General features: G+C 35.2%; 1 protein-coding gene across 1 annotated transcript; it reads right to left on the reverse strand.

The window, feature by feature from the left end:
• Positions 1 to 22,861: 22,861 nt before the first annotated feature.
• LOC311177896 (olfactory receptor 2Y1-like) lies at positions 22,862 to 23,800 on the reverse strand (the record flags this gene model as incomplete). The annotated part of the gene is made up of 1 exon (XM_084244141.1): positions 22,862 to 23,800. The coding sequence occupies one exon, from the start codon at positions 23,798 to 23,800 to the stop codon at positions 22,862 to 22,864; it is 939 nt and encodes a 312-aa protein (XP_084100267.1).
• Between the last annotated feature and the right edge of the window lie 383 nt (positions 23,801 to 24,183).

The following is a 24,183-nucleotide window of genomic DNA, read 5'->3' on the forward strand; positions in this document are numbered from 1 at the left end:
GCCAGAGAAAGCAAAAACAAAAAGAAAACTACAGACAATATTCTCTAGAATTACATATGCAAAAATCCTTAATAAAATAGTAGCAAACAAATATGACAATATATTAGAAAGATTATACACGATAACCAAGTTGGATTTATTCCACTAATACAAATATTCTACATAATACAAATATTCTACATAATACATCACAATACAGGGAAGGGAAAACATGTTAATAAATCAAACTGATACAGAAAAAACAAAGACAAAATGCAATTCTCTTTCCTAATAACAACATTCAGAAAACCAGGAATAGAAGAGAAATTTCTCGACATCATAAAGGACATTCATGGAAATTCTGCACCTCACATCAAATTCAATGACAACACTGAAGACTTTCTCACTAAGATCAGGAACAAGCTAAAGTTGAATGTCTGTTCACCAGTGCTATTCAACATTGTTATGAAAGTTTTAGCCAGAGAATTGGGCAAAAATATTAGATACATCCAAATTGGAAAGGAAGAAATAAATTTTTTCTATTCTCAGATGAAATTGTTGTATAGAAAATTCTCAAAAAAGAGCTAAAAATTCAATAAAGTGCTGCATATAAGATCAACAAAATAATCAGTTGTGTAAGGAATAAACCTAAAAGGAAATGAAGAAATTAATTTCATTTATCTAGTATGCAAAAGATAAAATACTTAGGAAAAAAATTTAACCAAGGAGGTATAAGACTTGAACAAGAAAACATTACTGAAAGAAATTAAAGAAAAAAGACCTAAATAAAATGGAAAGATATCACATGATCACAGATTGGAAGACTTATTAAAGTTAAGATGGTGATACTACTCAAATCAATTGGCACATTAGATAAAACACCTGTCAGCATTCTGGCTGATTTCTTTGTGGAAGGTAACAAGCTAAAATTAAAATTTGTATAGGAACACAAAGGACTCGAGAAGCAAAAATGACATTGTTAATACTTTGATGATGTAGGATTTCGCCACTTCAGTGTGAAAATTGTAGCTCTTGCACCATCAAAGCACCCATAGTACTCCATCACAGTCTGTGATCCCCTTTCTGCCACCCCCATTCTCATATCTCTCCCTGTTCCCCTCCCCTCTTGGATGCTTCAGATCTATGTTCAGTTTTCAAGGATTGCTTTTAGAGTTGGTCTTTGCAGTCCCAGTAGCCCCAGTGGCCCAGACACCAGGCAGGACCACCTATGACCCAGTAAGAGTGCCTGGAATTCCTACCTACTGGCACCAACAGTCTGGTAGACATATGCCTAGAACAAACAAGAAAGCAAACAATGGGGAGAATGAAAAATAAAAATGGTCAAGCAAACCTTCCTAGGGACAATACACCACAAAAAGAAAAACCAGTCTTGAGAGACCAACAGCAATGACATGGAAGAATTTTTCTGCCTGAGAGATGAAGAATTCAAAATTGCCATAATTAAAAAAGTCAAAGAATTGAAAAAACAGGTCAGAGTTATAAGGGAAGATGCAGAAAAAGAAAAGAAAGCCATGAGAAACATAAGCAGCAAACATAAGATAGAGAATGAAGTTTTAAATAAGAAAATGAAGGAATTGCATGAGTATCATGTTGGATTAAAGAGTATCATGTTGGATTAAAAAACAGAATCCAACCATCTGCTGTCTTCAGGAAACATATCTAATCTAAAGATAGACATAGATTGAAATTGAATTGCTAATGAAATAATGGAAGAAGAAAAAAAATTGGGCAAAAGCCATGAAAATAGAATAGGTGACATAGAAAAATGAAATAGTACTCTTGAAGATACATATACAAATAGAGCCTAAAAGTAAAAGGAAAGACAGATGTAAAGGAAACAAAAAATGAAGAAAATTGTCTGAAATTGTCTGACACTATGAGGAAAGGATAAGAATCATAGGGAAAAAAAGAGGAGAGAACAAAAAAACAGAAAAACTGCTCAAGAAAATAATTGAAGAGAACTTCCCAAACTTGAAGTAGGAAATGAAAATAGAATTACAGGAAGCTAAGGATGTCAAGCTATCATAATGAAGGGAAAACTATAGCAAGACACATAATAGAAAAACTTCCAAGAGACCATGAGAAAGGAAAAATAATGAAGATGACGAGGGGAAAGAAACAGATAAACTAAAAAGGGAAGCCAGTTAGGCTGACATCAGACTTCTTTGAAGAAACACTATGGCAAGAAGAGAATGATGTAACATTTTCAAAAAACTCCAAGACAAAAATTGCCAACCAAGAACACTTTACCCTGCAAAGCTCTCCTTCCTCTATGAGGGAAAAACAAAGACTTCTATACAAATAAAATATGCAGTATTTACTACTACTAACCTTCCACTCCAAGAAATATTACAAGAAGACTTAAAATCTAAACTAACAGAAGAATGAGCATGAAGAACTGAACAAGGTATTGAATAGAATCACAAAATAGACAAAATGGCAATTAAAGACATCCATGTATTAATATAAATGAATTAAACTCACCAATAAAAAGAGTATCATGTTGGATTAAAAAACAGAATACAAACATATCTAATCTAAAGATACACATAGATTGAAAGTGAAGGGTTGGAAAACAATTCTACAAGAAATAGGCCTTCAGTGAAAGCAGGGACCCTCACACTTATTAAAGATAAGATAGACTTCAAGCTGGAAAAATTAACAAGAGACATAGATGGACACTGTATAATGATCATGGAACAATACACCAAGAATATACAACACTCATCAATGTATACTCACCAAATGAGAATTTTGTCGGAAATATAGTAGACAATTACAATCTGTGAAAAAAGACATTAGGGCAAATACATGTTTGGTTGAAGACTTCAAAACCCCACTCATCAGAAACTTGCATTCCTATGTTTATTGCAACACTGTTTACAATAGCTAACACATGGGAACAACCTAAATGCTTCAAAACAGATGAATAGATCAAGAAGATGTGATATATATACACAATGAAATACTGCTCAGTTATCAAAAAAGATAAACTCATGCCTTTTGTGGCAACAGGTGGAGGGATTATTCTAAATGAAATAAGTTAGAACAAAAAAAGAGAAATGTTGGATGGTTTCACTTATATGTAGAATATAGGGAACAGAACAAAGGGTCAGGAAAAAGACAAAACTTGCAAGTTGAATATAGATCTGAGGCATACAGCAGGGGAGGGGGAGAGAGAGGGGTAAAAATAGGGGAGGGAAGAGCACAAGGGGATATGGTGATGGTTTGCCTGTGCTACAGAGTAGTGCAGGTTTCCTTTCAAATTAGTGTTTTTGTGACCTTTGAGTAGATTCCTAGGAATGGAATCACTGGATCATGTTGTAGATCCATTTATAATGTTTTGAGGAACCTCTACACAGCTTTCCATTCCCCCCAGCAGTGCAAGAGGGTTCCTTTTTTTCCTACACCATTGCCAGCATTTGTTGTTGCCAGTTTTGTTAATGTGGCCATTTGTTAATATGGTGGTGGGAGAACTATGGGGACTGCACCTGAGGGGAGAAATCAAATATTGTATAAAAATAAACATTGATACAAAAAAATGGAGTTTTTCTTTCATCCTTTGTTTGGTTTCTCTATATTTTACGTATGAATGACAACATCTGCTATTTATCTTTCTTCTTCTGGCTTACTTCACTTAGCACAATCCCTTCCAGCTCCATCCCTGTTGTCAAAAATGGCATGAGTTGCACTGCTTTGATCACTGAGTAGTATTCCATCGTGTATATATATCACTTAAAAAAAAAGATTTATTTATACAAGCACTAGGTACAGTCAGAAGTGCGGGAGGGTGAGAGGATTCACCAAAGCCAGAGCGGGGAACAGAACAGGGAGACCGACGAAATACACTGCTGAGAGGAGCAGCGGGCGTGGCCGGAGAGGTCTGGGTGCCACGTGGAACCCTCACTGGTAGCTGGGGATCGAACTGGCGCTGCAGAGGCTGCAGGCAGCTTTGCAAACCAGCGTTCAACTGCTGCGCCACCAGGGGAGGCCCTATATCACTTCTTGATCCACTCACCTGTTTTGGGGCATCTAGGTTGTTTCCATGTTTTGGCTATTGTAAAAAGTGCTGCAATAAACATAGGAGTGCAGGTTTCCTTCCTAATTAGGGTTTTGGTTTTCTTTGGCTATATGACCAGGAATGGAATTGCTCTGTTATGGGATAGATCAATTTTTAGTCTTTTGAGGCAGGTACATTCTTCTATCCATAGAAGCTGGAGCAGTCTGCGTTCCAAGCAACATTGTGGTTGGGTTCCTTCTTTTTCTCTTTTTGATATGGGCTATTCTCACCAATGTGTTGTGGTATCTCATGCTAATTTTGGTTTGTATATACCTGATGATAAGTGATGAACATTTTTTCATGTATGTGTTGGGCAGCTGTGGTGCTCATATACAGTTTGAGGTAAGTGTCCTTCCTAGAAGAGACCTAGGATAACAGGGTATGAGAGCCTTCAAATGCACTTCCATCCTCCTGTCCCATCAGCTCTGCAGCTTTTCACCACTTACTCTTGCATGTTGGCCCATGATTGATGAATGACCAGATTGGGAGAATGCTCCTCTGCTCACACACATGGCCTCTGTCCAATCTACTTTTGGATTACACAACAGTTTTGTATGCTATATAAGTCTGAGTGTCATTACAAATCTCAGTATTATTATGACTTCATGGTCTTATTCTAATTACTCTGCTACATTAATTGTTATTATTTCTTTATTGTCACAACTTGGCCAGTATAAATTCCATTAAGTTGGTTCAATTACCCTTTAAAGACTTTATTAATTCTTTTATAATCATACGTGATGGTCCTTGCTGTCCTAATAATATCCAGCCTCAAAATATATAATTACCTACCTTTCAAAGAGTTAGAGTTTCTTTTAGTAGAGAATAGTGTTACAAACCAAGATATGAATCATAGGCATGAGTAATGGATAGTAGTTGGTAAAACTGTGTAACCAATGATGTAAGTGCTTGTATTTGTCTACAATAAACCTGGAGATAATATTTTCATATTATTCTCTTTTTATAACATGAAATGCCTTTGGTCACCAGAATTTTCTCCTCATCTAAATATTCTGAATATATGATGTCCCTGCATGGGAACTGCTCTCATACTCAGACTCAGCACCAAAGAAATAGGAGGTTTTGATTTTACTTGGTAACTGGGAGTTCCTGTTTCAGTTGAAAAGGTCGATCTTATGTTATCAAATAGCTCTTATTTTACCAAAGAACATGAGGGAAAGGAACAGATTATTGATGTATACAGAAGACAGTGCCTGAGTTTGCAGTCCCTGGGCTTCTGCTTTCTGTGATTAATTAACATGAAAAATGGAGAAATCCTAGGGGAGAGAGCCAGAAAAGATGATAGGGGATTTCTCTAGAGACCTAGAACTCACTTCATGCATTTCCCAATTGTTTTGGTTATCTTACCATCACTGTATGTTCATAACAATAAGCCTCTCATTTGATATTAATTATTTTAGTGATAATTTTCTTTTGAATTTTAAAAATTTGCTGTTTATCTTCCAAGTTATAAAAAAGTAATTCAATATATTCATGTGTGCCTTTGATTTTGATGAAAGTAAATAACACAGACTATATTAGTAGGAAGAAAAGACTGCTTAGCTTCTTTTGTATGGTGTATATGAAGAACATGTGAGAAAAATCATTGATAAAAATCTGCTGTACAACATTGTGCCTACATTTAATAAGGCTGTATTAAAAGTTTAAAAGTATAGATCTCAAAGTAAATATTCTTAGCACAGTGAAAAGTTCCTAAATAATCAAGTCCTATTAGGTAAACTGTTTTAGCAAACACAGTTATGCTCACCTCTTTGAGCACTATCTATGGCTGTTTACATTCTACAGGGACAGTCTTGAGTAGATGTTACAGAGACTACATGAACCCCCACCCCAAACCTAAATATTTACTAAGAGGGTATTTTCAAGAAAATTCTTATGATCCCTCATCAAACACTGTTCTAACCCACTTGAGATTATGTGACACTCTAGAATGGGTTTGGCAAACTTTTGCACATTTGATAAATTTTCAATCACTATTTATTTATTTATTTATTTATTTATTTTATATTTTATTTTTATTTGTTACATTTTATTGTTTTTTATCAAGGTATTGTGGTTTACCACACTGTATATGATTTATAGGTGTAGATTCACACTTCTTCAGATTTTTTTTGAGCATTTTTAAAATATATTTTACATCATTTTTCATTTTTGCACAATGTATGCATTTTCATCATTTTAAAAAACATCCTTTCTTCTGCTCTCTCTCTTCTTCTAGATACCTATTGTGCCTCTCCAGGAGAATATGATGTTTTCCACAGTGTCTTAAGTGCTGCTCATATTTCCACTTTCTTTTTACTTGCTATACCTCACACAAGATAATCTCAACTGACTAGCTGAGGTTAGCTGATACATATTTTGGTGCCTGCTCATGTATACTTTTGAAATGCCTTAGTTATTTTTGAGAGAGAAAGAAAAAAAGATTAAAAAAAAATGAGAGCAGCTTGAGACCTGTGGAATACCAAGTACTATATAAAGATACACTAAATAGGAATCCCAGACAGTGGAGAGATAAAGAGCCAAAAGGAAAAACTCTGGAAATAAGAGCTGAAAATTCACAAATTTGATAAAATACATTACACATAAAATATTAAGAGTCATTTATTGCAAACTATTATAATCAAACTGTAGGAATACCAAGAGAGAATCTTGAAACCAAAAAAAAAAAAAGTGACTTAAAATGTTTAGCAGATCCTTACTAAGATAAACAATTATTTTTTCACCATAAAATATAGAGACCAAAAGGCCATGGGTTGACACACATAGATTCCTAAATTAAAAAAATTAATAAATAAATAAAAAGCAACAACAACAAAAAACCTGCCTCCAGAAGGTCTATCTGGAAAACTAACCCTTCAAGATGAAGGAAATACTAAACCATTTGCAGATATGTAAAAATGTGAAGTGTTCATATCTAGTGAACTGTTCTACAAGAAATACTAAAGAATTTAGTCTGACATTAGTCAGGAATAGGAGTACATATACAGAAAAAAAAGAATATTTCTAAAAAATACTACATAGGTTAATATATGTCAGCTTCATTGTATTTTTGATTCATAACTCCTATTTTCCTATGTAACTTGAAAGCAAAAATAATTACAACTTATGTGAGTGGGAACACAATGTGTGAAGATGTAATTTGTGAAGATAGCAACAAAAGAGAGACAAAGTAGTGTATAAGAGTAGAATTTTTAAATAATATTGATGCTAAGTTAATATAATTTGAAGTAGTTTAGTATAAGTTTAACAAGTTAATTAAAATTCTCCAGATTAAAATAATTAAAAGTAAAAGAATTGATAATGAGAAATAATTAAAAGTAACAGAAATGATGAGAAATTAGTCAAAATATTACACTAAAAATTGAGACATGAAGAAGTTAGTAGGGGAGACAGAAGAGGATATCATAAGATGAGATGAAATACACTTTAGGTCAAAAACAGTTACAAAAGGCAATGAAAGAAAATATAATTAACAAGAGTCAATTATTTTAAATCAATTATAAAATATACAGACATGTATAACTACATGTGAAAAAAACACAAAAATATATGAAGCAAACAGACAGATTTGAAAGAAGAAATACACAAATCTATTTACTGTAGATAATATATAGATAGATTTGTGTATATAGTAGATTTTTTGGGCAATCATAAATACTTTCTTTTAAATATTTTTGTTTATTGAGGTAACAATGGCTAACAACACTGTATATGTTTAGGACTATATAAATGTGCGTTAGGGCCTCCCTGGTGGGGCAGAGGTTGAGCGCTGGGCTGTGAAGCTGCATGCAGCCTCTGCAGCGCCAGTTGGATCCCCAGCCGCCTGTGAGGGTCCCACATGGTGCGCAGAACCTCCTGCCATGCCTGCTGCTCCTCTCAGCAGTGTGCCTTGTCAGTCTGCCTGTTCTGCTCCCTGCTCTGGCTCTGGTGAATTCTCTCACCCTCCCGCACTTCTGACTGTACCTAGTGCTTGTATAAATAAAATAAAAATAAATCTTAAAAAAAATGGTTTAAAAACATAAAACCTGAAACCATAAAATATATAGAAGGAAATATAGGCGAAACAGTACATGACATGCACCTCAAAGACATCTTTACGGACACATCACCCAAAGCAGTGATAGTGAAGGCAAAGATAAACAGCTGGGACTACATCAAATTAAAGAGCTTCTGCATAACAAAAGAGACAGTAACCTGGCCTCCCCGGGTGGCGCAGCAGTTGAGCACTGGGTTATGAGGCTGCCTGCAGCCTCTGCAGCACCAGTTTGATCCCCAGCCATAGCGCCAGCTTGATCGCTGGCCACCGGCGAGGGTTCCACAAAAAAAAAAAAAAAAAAAAAAAAAAGAGAGACGGTAACCAAAACAAAGAGAAACCCCACCTACTGGGAGAAAATTTTTGCACACAACATTAATGATAAAGGAATGATGACAAAAATCTACAAAGTGCTGATGAGACTCAACAAAAACAAAGAAAATAATGCAGTCAAAAAATGGGCAGAAGAGCTAAAAAGAAGCTTCTCCAAAGAGGAAATGCAAATGGCCAACAGGTATATGAAAAAATGTTCAGCATCACTTGTAATCAGGGAAATGAAAATCAAAACTATAATGCGATATCATCTCACACCAGTGAGAATGGCACATATTTAAAAAAAAAAAAAAACAACTAGCAACAAAAATGTTGGCGAGGATGTGGAGAAAAAGGAACTCTCCTGCACTGCTGGTGGGAGTGCAAACTGGTCCAACAACTATGGAAAGCTGTGTGGAGATTCCTCAACCTACTAAAGATAGAGCTTCCATATGATCCAGGAATTCCACTCCTAGGTATTTACCCAAAGGACACAGAAACATCAATTCCAAAGAGCACTTGCTCCCCCATGTTTATAGCAGCACTATTTACAATAGCTAAGCTTTGGAAACAACCCCAATGCCCAAAAATAGATGACTGGATCAAGAAGATGTGGTACATATACACAATGGACTATTACTCAGCAATCAAAAAAGATAAACTCTGCAATTTGCAGCACCATGGATGGAGCTGGAAGGGATCATGCTCAGCGAAATAAGCCAGAAAGAAAAAGAAAAAGAAAATTACTGGATGGTCTCACTCATAGCAGGAATCTAGAAAACCTAAATAAGGGACCAGGAAAAAGAATAACTATAAGAAAGAAAAAATCAAAATCTACGAACAGCTATGGACCAGAGATACACTATGGGGTGGGGGGAGGGATTGGGGTCAAAATAAGGGAGGCAATCGTATGGGGAATATAAAAATAAAAAAAAAATTTAAAAAATAGTTTTTTAAAAAATAAATGTACATTATCACACATGCCCATCACCATAGCCCTAATAGTGTTGCATATGGCATTTAGGACATTCTATCCTTTGTTAACATTTCCTTAGCTTCCCCTTCTGGTAAACTCAGTTCTGCAGTCAAATTTCAAGGGTTAGTTTTGGTTCTATTCAGTTTACAAAAAAAAATACGTTATGGTGAAGTAAAAATAGAGAAAATCAGATAACTATTACCAGAAATAAAATTACAAAAATTACTACAAATTTACAGAAACATGTAGAATTATGAATGAATACTATGAAAAATAATTTAGCATCAAACTGGATGACCCTGACAAAATAGATGAATTCATAGCTGAATTCTACTTAACTTTTAACTGAAAATTACCACTAATCATTTTCAAATTTATGCAAATACCAAATACCCAAATAACAAAATAAGCAAAGACATTACAACAACAACAACAAAAACCCTACAAAACACAACTGCATATGTCACTTCTGAACACAAATGTAAATATCCTTAACAATATAGGGGAAACACAATATTATATTAAGATTATAAAATACATGCATCTGGGAATTATTTTAAGAATGCAAAAGTGGTTCTACATACAAAATTGAAATCAATCCATAAACATGAAGGATAAAAACCAAATGATTGAGCCAAAGCCCGCCAGCAACCAACAGTCCTTCTGGTAAGGACTTGGTCCAGTGCTGGTGGAGGGAGTCATGTCCAGCAAAATCCCCACTCACAGCAGTGTGACCTAAAAGCAAAGATTGGGGGAAAAGGAAAAACATATCAAGTGGGCACATGATTGTTTAGGGGAGCATCATGCCACAGAAAAAGAGCAACTCTCCCAAACCCAATCACAAATACATGGAAGGTCTATGATTTCTATTGGATACAGAATTCAAACTTTGCATTTTGAAGATACTTGAAGAACACAGAGGAAACACAGAAAAGCAGGTCTAAGATATGTCCAAGAAAATTCAGAAAAAAAAATTAGTGTCCTGAGAAACAAATCAATAATCAGAAGATTGAAAATGACACTCTAAGAAAATCACAGAAATGCAGGGTGTAAAAAGAGCAAAAAAGGAATTGAAAAACACTGTAGCAAACTGTGGAAGTAGGATAAACCAAATGGAAGAGTGAACCTGGAGATGCAAATACACAAAGAAGTAAGGTAAAAAAGGGAAAAGAGAAATGATGCAAAAGAAAATAGGGAAAAACTTCAAGAACTATCCAAATCCATGAGGAAAGTTAATATAAGGATAATCAGTATCCAAGCATACAAAAGACTAATTTAATAGGAAACCTGCACCCTTATATTTTCAGTTTTTGGCAGTACAATTTACAATAGCCAGGCTATGAGCACATCATAAGTGCTCCCCCCACAAATAAAAAGATGAGTGGGTCAAGAAAATGATCAATGGAATAATACTCAGTGATCAAAAAAGATAAACTCATGCCATTTACAGCAACATGAATGGAGTGGGCAGGGATTATGCTAAGGGAAATAAGGCAGAAGGGGAATGACAAATAACAGATGGTGTTACATATAGTTGGAATACAGAGAAACTGAGCAAAGGGTCAAAGACAAACTTTGAAAGCAACCTGTGAGAACTGACCATAGATCTGAGGCATCAAGAGGGGAAAAGGGGTGGGAAGTTTGGGGATAGGGGAGGAAAGAGATCAATGGACTATTGTGGAGAATTATAGGTGCTTCATGGTGGGAGCAGTTGGTGACTACCCCTGAGGGGGAATATTCTATAACGTCAAAATGCTAACAAGGATATGAAACAATGGTACATAGTGGTTGGACCAGTTTGCACTCCCAACAACAGTGCAGAAGAGTTCCTTTTTCTCCACACCCTCGCCAACATTTGTTGTTGCTAGTTTTTTTTAGTATGTGCCATTCTCACTGGTGTAAGATGGTATCTCATGGTAGTTTTGATTTGCATTTCCCTGATTACAAGTGATGTTGAACATTTTCTCATATGCCTGTTGGCCATTTGCATTTCCTCTTCAGAGAAGGTTCTTTTTAGCTCTTCTGCCCATTTTCCATATGATCCAGCAATTCCACTCCAAGGTATTTACCCAAAGGACACAGAAACATCAATTCCAAAGAGCACCTGCACCCCTATGTTTATAGCCGCTCTATTTACAATAGCTAAGCTTTGGAAACAGCCCAAATGCCCAAAAATAGATGACTGGATCAAGAAGATGTGGTACATATATACCATGGAATATTACTCAGCATTCAAAAAAGATAAACACATGCAATTTGCAGCAACATGGATGGCGCTGGAAGGGATCATGCTCAGCGAAATAAGCCAGAAAGAAAAAGAAAAATACTGGATGGTCTCACTCATAGCAGGAATCTAGAAAACTTAAATAAGGGACCAGGAAAATGAATAACTATAAGAAAGTGAAAATCAAAATCAACAAAAAACTATGAACCAGAGACACTTTTTGGGGGGTGGGGGGCGGGAAGGGAGGGATTGGGGTCAGAATGGGGGAGTTGCGATTGTATGGGGAATATAAAAATAAAATTTATTGTTTAAAAAAAATAAAATAAAATAAAACAATGGTACAAAACAATGGTACTTCATACAAAAAGAAAAAAGGGGAAAAGAAGAATGATTGGTATCCCAAAAGGTGAAGTGAAGAAAGAAACAAAGGAACAGGAAACATTTTTAAATAATTTATTTATTTATATATATTTTACATCATTGTTCATTTTCTTTTACAATGTTTGCTTTGTTTCCTCAGGGGAAATTCCCATAGAATTTCCACCACCAATTCACCTGTGAACCATCACCATAGTACCTTGTGCTCTTCCTTCCCGCATTTTGAAATTTCTCCCTCTCCTCCCTCCAGAATGTCTCTGATTTATAGTTGTCTATTTTTGTTTTGTTTTGTTGTGTTTTTTATTGTTTTTTTTTCTTGATCCCTTGTTTGGTTACCCTATATTCTTCCTATAAGTGAAACCATTAGATATTTCTTTTTCTTTCTGACTTACTTCACTGAGCATAATCCCTTCTAGCTCCATCCACGTTGCTGTGAATGGCATCACTTTATCTTTTCTGATTGCTGAATAGTATTCCATCGTGTATATACACCACATCTTTTTGATTCAGTCATCTATTTTTGGTCATTTGGTTTAATTCTGAGTTTTACCTATTATAAACGGTGCTGCAATAAACATAAGGGTGCAGGTGTTCTTTTGAATTAGTGTTTTTGTGTCCTTTGTGTAGATTCCTAGCAGTAGAATTGCTAGGTCATATGGTAGCTCCATTTCTAATACTCTGAGAAACTCTGTTTTCATCATGAGAGGTTTGGCTATTGGAGGTTTTTTGTAGTGCCATATGAATTTCATCATTATTTGTTCATTATTTGTTCTATTTCTTCAAAGAATGTCATTGAGATTTTTATTGGAACAGCTTTTGGTAGGATGGACACTTTAATTATGTTAATTCTTTGAACTCATGAGCACGGATGTCTTTCCACTTCTTTGTCTTCATCAATTTCTTTTAACAATGTTTATAGTTTTCTTTCTATAGGTCCTTCACCTCCTTTTTTATGTTTATTTCCGAGTTTTGATTTTTTTTGTTTCAATTATAACAGGGGTGGTTTTATTGATTTCTTCTTCTTCAGATTGATCACTTGTATATAGGAAGGCTACTGATTTTGGTGTGTTGATTTTGTATCCTGCTACTTTACTAAACTGGTTGATTGTTTTGTTTAGTTTTCTGTGAAGTTTGTAGGGCCCTCTATGTATATTATCAGATTGTCTGCAAATAGTGATCATTTTACTTCTTCTTTCCCTATTTGGATTCCTTGTTTGTCTTTCTCTTTTGTTATTGCTCTGGCTTGGACTTTCAGTATTATATTGAAAAACATTGACAAGAATGTACATTCTTGTCTTATTTCTGATCTTAAAGGAAAGGTTTTTTTTAGCTTTTCATGATTGAGAATAATATTGGCTGTGAGTTTGTCATATATGGATTTTATCATGGTAAGTTATGTTCCTTTTATTCCGAGAATTTCAAGGGCCCTCATCATATTTGGATGTTGAACTTTGTCGAATGCTTTCTCAGCATGTATTGATATGATCATATTGTTTTTCTTTTTCTTTTTGTTGATGTATTGGATTACATTAATTGATTTTCAGATGTTGACTCATCCTTGTGCCCCTGGAATAAATCCCACTTGATCGTGGTGTATTATCCTTTTGATGAATTGTTGGATTCTGTTGACAAGGATTTTGTTAAGGATTTTTGAATCAGTGTTCATTAGGGAGATTGGCCTACAGTTTTCTTTTTTTGTGTTGTTTTTGTTTGGTTTGGTATTTGTGTAATGTTGACTTCATAGAACATATTTGGTAGTATCCCTTCTTTCTCAATTTTTTGAAAGAATTTGTGTAGGAGGGGCATTAATTCATTTCTGAATGTTTGTTAGAATTCATTTGTGAAACCATCAGCTCTTGGACTTTGTGTTTGGGGAGCAAGGAACAAAAAACATTTAATTAAATGATAGAGGGAAAAGGAGAACCTGGAGAAGGAAATATGCATACAAATATATGAGATAAAAGATCAACAGTTTGCCTATGCAAAAGGAGACCTACACCAATACATGTAATAATGAAACATCCTAGAATTCTAAACAAGGAAAGAGTGTTGGTGTTGGAGAGGGGGAAGAAGGGGATAACCTATAAAGGAATTTCTATCAAGCTGATTTCAGATTTCTCTGAAGAAATTCTGTAAGAAATGACAGAATGAGATATTGTGATTTAAGAACTTTAAGGTAAAAAATTGCCAGCTGAAATACCTCCATCCAGCTAGGCTCTCCACCAAATATGAGGGAGAAGCAAAAGCCTTCTGAAGCAAACAGTCTGAAGTAGATTGCAAAACTAGAACCTTATCCAAGAAGTATAAAAATGAACTCTAATATCTAAGCCAAATTGAAGAATACACACAAAGAATTGAACAAGAAAATAGATAGAATCACAATACTAAGGACAAAATGGCAGACATTTACAGCTCAATAGTCACTCTAAATGTAAATGGACTGAACACACCAATATAAGACAGTGTGTATCTATTGGATTAGTACAGACGAAAACTTTTTTCTGTCTCCAAGAGATACAGCTGTGCTCCACAGATAAATATGGACTTTAAAAAAGGGTTGGAAAGCAATTCAACTATTGAATGGGATCCAAAGGCAGGTGGAAACAACCATGCTTAAGTAAGAAAAATAGGTTTCTAGATAAAAAAAAAGTAACACGGGGTATGGAGGGACACTATGGAAAGATTAAGGAAACAAAACATCAGAAAGACAGCACTCATCAAAGCATACTCATCAAACAAATTATAACCAAAATACAATACACTAGTAACAGTTATCAGCCCTGAAAAGAGTTGGAAAAATATTTTTGTAGTAGGAAACTTCGATACCTATACTCAATAGTTGACAGATCAATGACAGAACATGAATAGGGACACATTGTCTTAAGTAAAGAGGAGACCACATAGGCCTAATAGATACATGTAGGGGCTTGCAGCCCTCTAAAAGCAGAATACACATTTTTCTTGAGTGCACATGGAACATTCTTCAGGATTTACCATATATTGTATCAAAAGGTCAATATCAATAAATTCAAGAAGATTGAAATCATACCAAGCATCTTTAAAAGTATCAAAGCAGATATCAATTACAAAAATAAATCAGGGACAACCTGTAGTATGTGGAAATTGAACAACGCACTATGAAACACTACTGGGTTAATGAGGAAATTGAAGAAAAATTAAAAAAATATACCTTGAAACAAATGACAGTGACATCATAACCATCCAGAACTCATGGGACACAGCAAAAAGCATGAAGAGAATACTATAGTAATATAGGCCACACCAAGATACAAGAAAGAGCTCAAATAAACAATGACTTTTAAACTGAAGAACTAGAAAAAGGAGAACAAATAAACCGAAATCCAGAAGAAAAAATGAAATAAGAAAAAATAAAGCATAAAAAAAATAAATATATATTGAAAAATTTAAAAGATCAATAAAATCAAAAGTTGGATCTTTGGAAAAATTAAACAAAACAGACAAATCTCTAGCTAGGCTCACTGAAAAATAAGGGAGGAAACTCAAATAAATAGGATGAAAATGAAAGAGGAAATTTTACCACAGACCCTCAGAAATTCAAAGTATAATAAAATGTTACCAAGAACATTTATACGCTAACAAGTTCAATAACCTAGAAGAGGTAGATAAATTCTTAGAATTATACAATTGTCCAAGACTGAATAAGGAAGAAATGGGAATCTTAAACAAATAAATCACAATAAAGAAATTGAAACAGTAATCAAAGCTCCCCAAAACAAAAGTCCAGAAGCAGATAATCCCAGAAGAGAGTTCTTCTAAATTTTGAGAGATGAGCTAATATCTATACTGCTCAAACTATTCAAAAAAAATCAAGAAGTAAGGAATATTTCCAAACACATTTTATGAAGTTAACATTACTCTAGTACAAAAACCAAAGACAACATAAAAAAGAAAACTATAGACCAATTTTCCTTGTGAACACAAATACAAAAATTATTTTAAAAAATCTTAGCAAATCAAATACAACAATACATTGAAAGGATTATGCACCATAACCAAGTGGGATTTATTCAGGGATGCAAAAATCATTTAATGTCCAATGTAATGCACCACATCACCAAAAAAGAGAAAGATTAAAAACCACATGATCATATCAAGATGTCAAGAAAGCATTTGATAATATGCAACATCCATTTATGATGAAAACCCTCAAAATCTGGGGATAAGTGGAACATATCTTAACATAATGAATGACAAATTACAAACCCACAGCTAATATCATTCTCAATGGTAAGAAACTGATAGCTTTTCACTAAAATCTGGTACAAGACAAGGATGTCCTCTCTCACCAACACTATTCAATGTAATATTGGAAGTCTTAGCTAGAGCAATTAGGCAAGAGAAAGATATAAAAAGAATCCAAATATGGAAGAAAGAAGTAAAACTATTATTATTTGCAGACTACAATGACACTATGCATAAAGAAATATCAAGCTGCCACTAATAAACTAATTGAAGCAATTGGTTTAGCAACGTGGCATGGTATAAAATTAGTACACAAAAATTCAGTTGCATTCAGCATTTGTTTATTTCAGCATTGTTTACAACAACCAAGATATGGATAGAACTCAAGTGGCCCAAAATATATGAATGGAACAAGAAGATGTGGTATATATGCACAAAGGAATACTAGTCAGCTGGTGCTGGCCATGCTACTCATGCTGTCTGACAAGGTCTGGGCATGGGGGAAATTCCTGAAAAGTCGGAAGCAATGCAGCTGGCTCCTGCTGCTTCCTTTCATTTGTTTATGGCAGTTATTGAAACCATGGAAATTTTCTATAAGCTTCAGAATAACACAATGAGTGTTGGCACCAATGCCAGTTTCGGTATGCACACTTCAGTAGTTTGAAAAATGTACCTTCCAACATGATTGATCATGAAATGATTCCAATAATTCTCTACATCCTCCAATCTGTAATTCAGTTACCATGAGTAACATTGAGTTCTTTAACAAACCATGCTTGATAGAACTGATGGAACTGAGCCTGGTAAAAGTCCCCACAATAGAAGGCCCTGAAGTGCCCCGGGAGGCAAAATGGTCCAAGAAAAACACACCACACACTGTTTCCATGGCACCGGGACCCTTTGGTTCTATATAGAAAATAGGAAGCCGCCCTCGAACTTGCAATGCCTGCTTAATCTTTTAGCTTGACTGCATAAATCATATTGTGTATAGCACCTGTTTCTATTTTCTGAATAACATACATCACCTAGGGAAATAATGTAACCAAGTTAATGCAAACATGTAACCAAGTTAATCATAGACTGAGAAAATTAAGAAAGGGCTGTGCACTGATTGATGATCAAAAATAAATTCTGAAACAATGTAAAAGTAAAATCACATGATTGCATGATATAATGATCAAATAACAATTTCTGATGTATAAATAAAGTCCTGCTGAGGCTATCAGCAGGAGATAGTTGCACCTCACCAAATGTCTGTGTCTCCTCATTTCCCAATACCCTTACCCCCTCAGATTCGTCTATGCCGTCTCATGCTGCAGGGACCCTGACATGACATTTTGCTGGAGCTGGCTTCCAGCAAGTCAGCAATCAGACAAGACAAACTCATGCTATTTGTGTCAATATGGATGGAACTGGAAGGGGTTATGGTAAGTGAAATAAGCCAGAAGGAGTAAGAGAAATACCAGGTAGTGTCACTTATTTGTGGAATACAGAGAAACAAAACAAAAGGTTAGATAAAGACAAGCTTAAAAACTAACCCTCGGAAACTGACTATAGATTTGAAGTATCCAAAGGGGACGGAGGTGGGGTGTGAGAACAAAGTGGAGGGAAGCACCATGAACTGTGGTGGTGGGCTGTGGGTGATTGGTGGTGGGTGTACTGCAGAGACTATACCTGAAGGGGGAATCCTCTACTTCAAAAGAACCAATGATAATGTAAACCATTGTTACCTCAATAGAAACACCTAATTTTTTTCCCACAGAGTTTTAGAGACTCAAAACCTATACTGGTATAGTAAAAGTCTTAGGAATCTTGGTTATTTTTTCAAACACAATCTTATTTAACCCAGTATTTCCTAAATATTTAATATTTTCCTAAATGCCTCCCCCCACCTCTGCAAAAACAACAATGTATACTCTTGACTTCTTACCATTAATTATCCATATTAGTGTGAGTTTATTTCTCAGCTTCTGTCTGTCAGGTTGACTCCAATACCACACTGTTTTCATTACTTTGACTTTGTCAACTTGTCTGAAGTCTGGAAGGGTGAAAGCTTGGTTCTTTATTGTTAAAATTACTTTAGTTATTTGGGGTTTTCTGGGGTTCCATATAAAATTCATCAACGTTTGCTCTATTTCTTTGCAGAAAGTCATTGCAGCATTGATAGGGATTGCACTGAATCTATATAATGTTTTGGGTAAGATGGTCATTTTAATAATGTTAATTCTTCCTGTTTATGAGGAGGGTATATATCGTTCCATTTCTTTATATCTTATTCATTTATTTTACCAATGTCTTATAATTTTCATTGTACAGGTAATTCACTTCCCTTGTTAAAGTTTTTACTAGGTATTTATCCTTTAGAAGCAATTGTAACTGGGATCCTTTTCTTTTATAGTTTCTGTTCTAAAACATACTGTTATTTATTGGTTTAATTGTTATTTGCAGTTTGGTTTTCTTGATTATTATTTTCTAGTTCATTTTTTGTACATAGGAAAAGAGTCAGTTTTCATGTATTGATTGTCATCTACCACTTTACCCTACTGATATATTGTTTCTAATAGTCTCTTTTTAGTGATGTCTTTACTATGTCTATTTTCATTTCATCTGAAAATAGTGATAGCTTTTTTCTTCTCCAAATTGAGCATCTTTTTTTTTTAATCTTTCTCTTGCTTAATTGCCATAGCTAGTACTTCACTACTATGTTGAATTGGTGCGGTGAAACCATATATCTTGCCTTGTACCTGATCTTAGAGAAATTACTCACCATTTAGTATGATGTTAACTGTTAGTTTGTTATATTAACCTTTATTGTGTTTAGGTATGTTACTTCTATCCCCATTTTTGAGTTTTTTTAATCAGAAATGGATATGTAATCTGGTTGAATGCTTTCTCTGCATGTATTGACAAGATCATATTTTATCTTTCCTTTAATTGATGTGGTGAATTACATAGGTCAATTTGTTGATGTTGAAATATCCTTTTGTTCCTGAAATAAATCCCAAGTGGTCATGATATATTATCTTTTTAATACATCGGTGAATTTTTTTCTACATTTTATTGAGGATTTTTGCATTTGTGGTCATCATCAGAGAATTGCGTGTGTGTGTGTGTTTGATGTCTTATGCTTTTGTTATCAGAATAATGTTGTCCTCTTAAAATGTGTTTGGAAGCATTCTCACTTCTTCAAGATTTTTGAAGAATATGAGGAAGAAAGGTATTAGTTAGTCTTTGAAAGTTTGGTGTAACTCACTAAATAAACTATCTTGCCCCGAACTTTTGGTTTTGGGAAATTTTCTACTAGTGTTTTAATTTTCTTGCTCATAATTGCTCTATTCATATTTCCCATTTTCTCCTTATTCAGTCTCAAAAAATAGTGATATCCTAAGGTTTTGTCCTTTTTTCTAGGTATTACTTTATGAACATAAAGATATTCATATGTTTTTCTATATGAGTTTCTATATTTTGGAAATATTTGTTGCAATTTGTCTTTCATTTCTGATTCTATTATAGTTTTCTCACTTTTTATCTCATTGAGTCTAGTTAGAAGTTTGTCTATTTTATTTTCTTCAAAGCACCTACTTTTGAACTTAAAAAAATTCTATTATATTTCTACTCTAACTTTTATTGTTTCCTTCTTTATGATGGCTTTTGGTTTTGTTTCTCCTTATTTTTATAGCTCCTTGAGGTGTATATCCCAATGTGTGCCTGTATTGCTGTATACTTATCACTTAGTACTACCTTTGCAGTGCTCCATAGTTTATGGCAGGCTGTGTCTTCTGTTTGTCTCCAGGTATTTTTAAATTTCTTCTTGATTTCTTCATTACCCCAGTAGTCATTCAATAGTGTGTTGCTCAATCTTAATATATTAGTTTTTTCTGCTTTCTTTTAATGATGGATTTATTGTCTGCTACCAATATATGTATTCAGAGAAGATACTTCATATGATTTCAATTTTCATGAATTTATTCACATTTGTTTTGTGACCTATATGTGTTCTATCCTTGATAATGTTCCATGTACACTTGAAGTCCCCTACTATTATTATTTTGCAGCCAGTGTCTGTAATAGATTTATTAATAGCTGCCTTCCATATTTTGATGCCTCTTTGTTAGGGTCATATATAGATGGACATTATGTATTCTTAATATTTTGATCTCTTAATCATCATAAAATTCCCATTCCAGTCTCATTACCATTTTTTGAAGAATGTTTTTTTTTTTTAAAGATTTATTTATTTATACAAGCACTGGGTACAGTCAGAAGTGTGGGAGGGTGAGAGAATTCACCAGAGCCAGAGCAGGGAGCAGAACAGGCAGAAGGACCGAAGTGCACTGCTGAGGGGAGCAGCGGATGCAGCAGGAGAAGTCTGCGTGCCATGTGGGACTTCGCCAGTTGGCAGGGATCGAACTGGCGCTGCAGAGGCTGCTGGCAGCTTCGCAGCCCAGCGCTCAACCACTGCGCCACCGGGGAGGCCCTGAAGAATGTTTATTTTATCTGATAGACATTTTTCTGTGTTTTATAGCTAAGTAAACTGACACTCACAGAAGTGACTTTTCAGAAGAATTGGCACAGGTGGTCACTGGTAGAATTATCTCTAGGAACCTGACTATGAAATTGTAAGTCCATTGCACTCTGATGTAGCCATTATCAAAAACAGTTTTGATAAGTTGTTTAATAACACCTAATGAGTAATAACACCTAATAAGTAACTCCCATTTCCTCTATAATGGCCATGAAAAAAAATCTTGACTATAAAATATGCTCTCCTTAATACAATTGAGTTACTGTTTTCTTTGCATAATAAATGACAACACAACATTAATTGCAATGTAATTTTATTATATTCTGTCCTCTTATTTCAAATAATCTTTTTTTTTTCCTATTACATTAATGCATGTGCTTGAATTGTTGGACCTGGATATACAAGGGGTGTCATAAGCCCAACATTTAGGAGAAAAATGGCTTGTTCCATGCAGATTGTTGTTTTGTGCCTTGATATAATAAATATGAAAATATGGATTCTTCTATAAGGGCTAGATGGTTAGGATTTGACAAAGGATAGTCCAGAATCCAATTTTATGCATGAGTAACTTGAGGCCTGTAATACAAGATAATGATCTACTCTCTAATCTCTTTGGAGGAGGAGAATAATATCTATATTTCATGTTCTTAGAACTAAATGTGACAGTGTAGCACCATGTAACCAGGTGCTTGAATTAATGACAACAATCATTACAGAATATATTAGCATTGTGAGGCTATATTACAGAAAGCTAATATCTTTTACCCAATGAATGTGTAACTTAGGAAAGCCTCATCCCTGAAAAAATGAAAAAAAGCAAAAATGTAATTAAAATTGAGCAAAATTATATTAAGCTCACCTTTGATTCTCTCCCACTACCTCCTTTCCAATATTTCCCTATTAAAAATTCACTCTCAATTTTTCCTTTCTAAAAATTCATTCTCAAAAAGGAGAATTGGCATGGTGTAGCAGTAAAGGTTGGATTTAGGGTGACAGAAACTTGGATCATATCTTGTCCCATATTTGCTATGTGAACATGGGTAAGATTCTTAACCTTTGGAACCTCAGCTTCATCACAATTAATGAGGGGTATAATAACATTCTAGTGGGGATATCATCAGAATTAACAACAATTATATAATTTAAAAATATATAGCCAATACTACTTATTTTGGGCAAAAAAGATGATTAACTCAACATGACCATCAATGAGGCTACATTAGTTTATTAAAGAGGACCTGCACTTTGACATGAAAACATCAGTCGTTGGGATGGAAGTGATGAGATGGGATGGGATATAAGGACAGAGCTGGATTTTCAAATGTCCATAGACTTCACACTTTATTAGTCTACAGTATCCTTAATTACTGACTACTCTGTACTTCAGAAATCTCTTTTTCATTATGTCACTTCCTTTTATCCCCTTTGTCCTATATCACTTCCTCAGGAATGCTATTTTTATGCTCAATTCCTCCTTGTTCTTCTCTCCCTTATTTAAATATCCTGTCCATGACTGAGAGCTTTGGTGCAGCTAATGATCGTTGATGCTAATCTTTACTCACTAGTGCTCTAAAGTAGATAAATTATATCTTTGTCTGAGACTTAACGTGTTCCATGAAGTACTTCTGTTCATTATCTCTTGACTTCTTCCAAGTATCACAAAAGCGTACCCACCATAAGACATCCTAGAAATGGCCCTGAGATGCAAGGGGATTAGTCAGGGTCACAGTTAGCTTTAAGAGCAGAGGTGAACTGGCCTTCTCCTGTTGGGCACAGTGCCTTCTAAGTTGTACCATGTGCGGATCATTGACTTTGGAAAAGTTGTTGCCATCCAGTCCAGTCAACAAATTCTCCTACTGCACAATGGTCATAGATTTTGAACCAGAAAGGATTCCAAAATAATTCCATTTACAGTGACAAACAAGGAATATACAAATACTCTGAGACCTATACAGAGAGCTGTTTTCTAGCTCTATTAGAGCTAGAAATGGAGATCATTAGACTGGAGATCACTAGATCATTAGACTGGAGATGCTCTCCAGTTACATGAGCCCAGTAACATTAACTGGAGCTGTTACACAAAATTATGTTGATCCTCTTTCCCTCTCCTATCCTGAGTCACTGCTTATTCCTAGCACTTTCCTCAGAGCCTCCTTAACATTCTTGTTCCTTAGGGTATAAATCAAAGGATTAAGCATGGGAGAAATTATAGTATAAAAAAGGGCAGCAAACTTTCCCTGGCTCTCAGAATAACTGTGCGTAGGTTGAAGGTATGTGTAAATGGCTGAGCCGTAAAAAAGGGAAACCACCAGGAGATGGGACCCACAAGTCCCAAAAGCCTTCCTTCTTCCAGTCATTGACTTGACCTTCAGTACTGCCTTACCAATGTGTACATAGGAGCCTAGAATTAGTGTTGCTGGAAGAACCAAGATTATGGCTCGAGCCACGAACATTTTGGCCTCTGTCCCATCTGTATTCTCACAAGCCAGCTTCAGGAGTACAGGCATCTCACAGAAAAAGTGATTCAGAAGTTGGAGGCCACAGAGAGGCATGGTCATCATGAGGCTTGACTGAATCAGAGAGTTCAGCAAGCCTGCCATCCAAGAGATGAGAGCCAGTATCTGGCAGAGGCGGGGGTGCATAATAGTAGTGTAGTGTAGTGGACGGCACACAGCAGCATAGCGGTCAAAGGCCATTACCACTAGGAGTACACACTCAGTGGAACCCAGGGCAAGGGAGATGAAAAGCTGTGCCACACAGCCTCCATAGGTAATAGTCCTGTCATGTCCATGAATGTTGATGAGAAGTTGGGGCACAGTGCTAGTGGTATAGCAGAGGTCCAGGAAGGAGAGGTGGCAGAGGAAAAAGTACATAGGTGTGTGCAACTGAGGTTCGAGGATAGAGAGAACAATTATGGTGGTGTTGCCAAAGAGAGTCAAGGAATAGAATATAGAAATAAAGACAAAAAAGATGGGTTCCAATTGGGGCCAATCTGAGAAGCCCACCAAAATGAAGCCCTCTTCAAAACTGGTGTTTAAACTTCCCATAGTATTTCACCTCTCCAAATAGTGAGACAATTTAATATCTCTTATGAAGGGCGTGGATTAATACATTATTAATGTATTAATACATTAATACATTATTGTCTGTATATGTTCCTATGTCATGCACTTTGTTATCTATTTAGCTATTCAGTTCCTTCTGTCCAGTCTTCTATTTTCATTTTTCTCTGCATTAGAATGGAGATCACTGGATTTGACTCTCGTCTGATTTTTTAGGCAGCCCACTAAATCTTTTATCTGATTATTCCTTGTCTGAAAGTAGAAACAACCTATTATCTCCCTCATAACTTTGAAGGTAGGGTGAAATGCAGTCATGTTGAAACTACTTTTAAAAATCTAAGATAAAATAGAGCATGCATATTATGTTT

This window comes from Talpa europaea (assembly GCF_964194135.1).
Source record: "Talpa europaea genome assembly, chromosome: 9".
In the NCBI taxonomy this organism is placed as follows: Eukaryota; Metazoa; Chordata; class Mammalia; order Eulipotyphla; family Talpidae; genus Talpa; species Talpa europaea.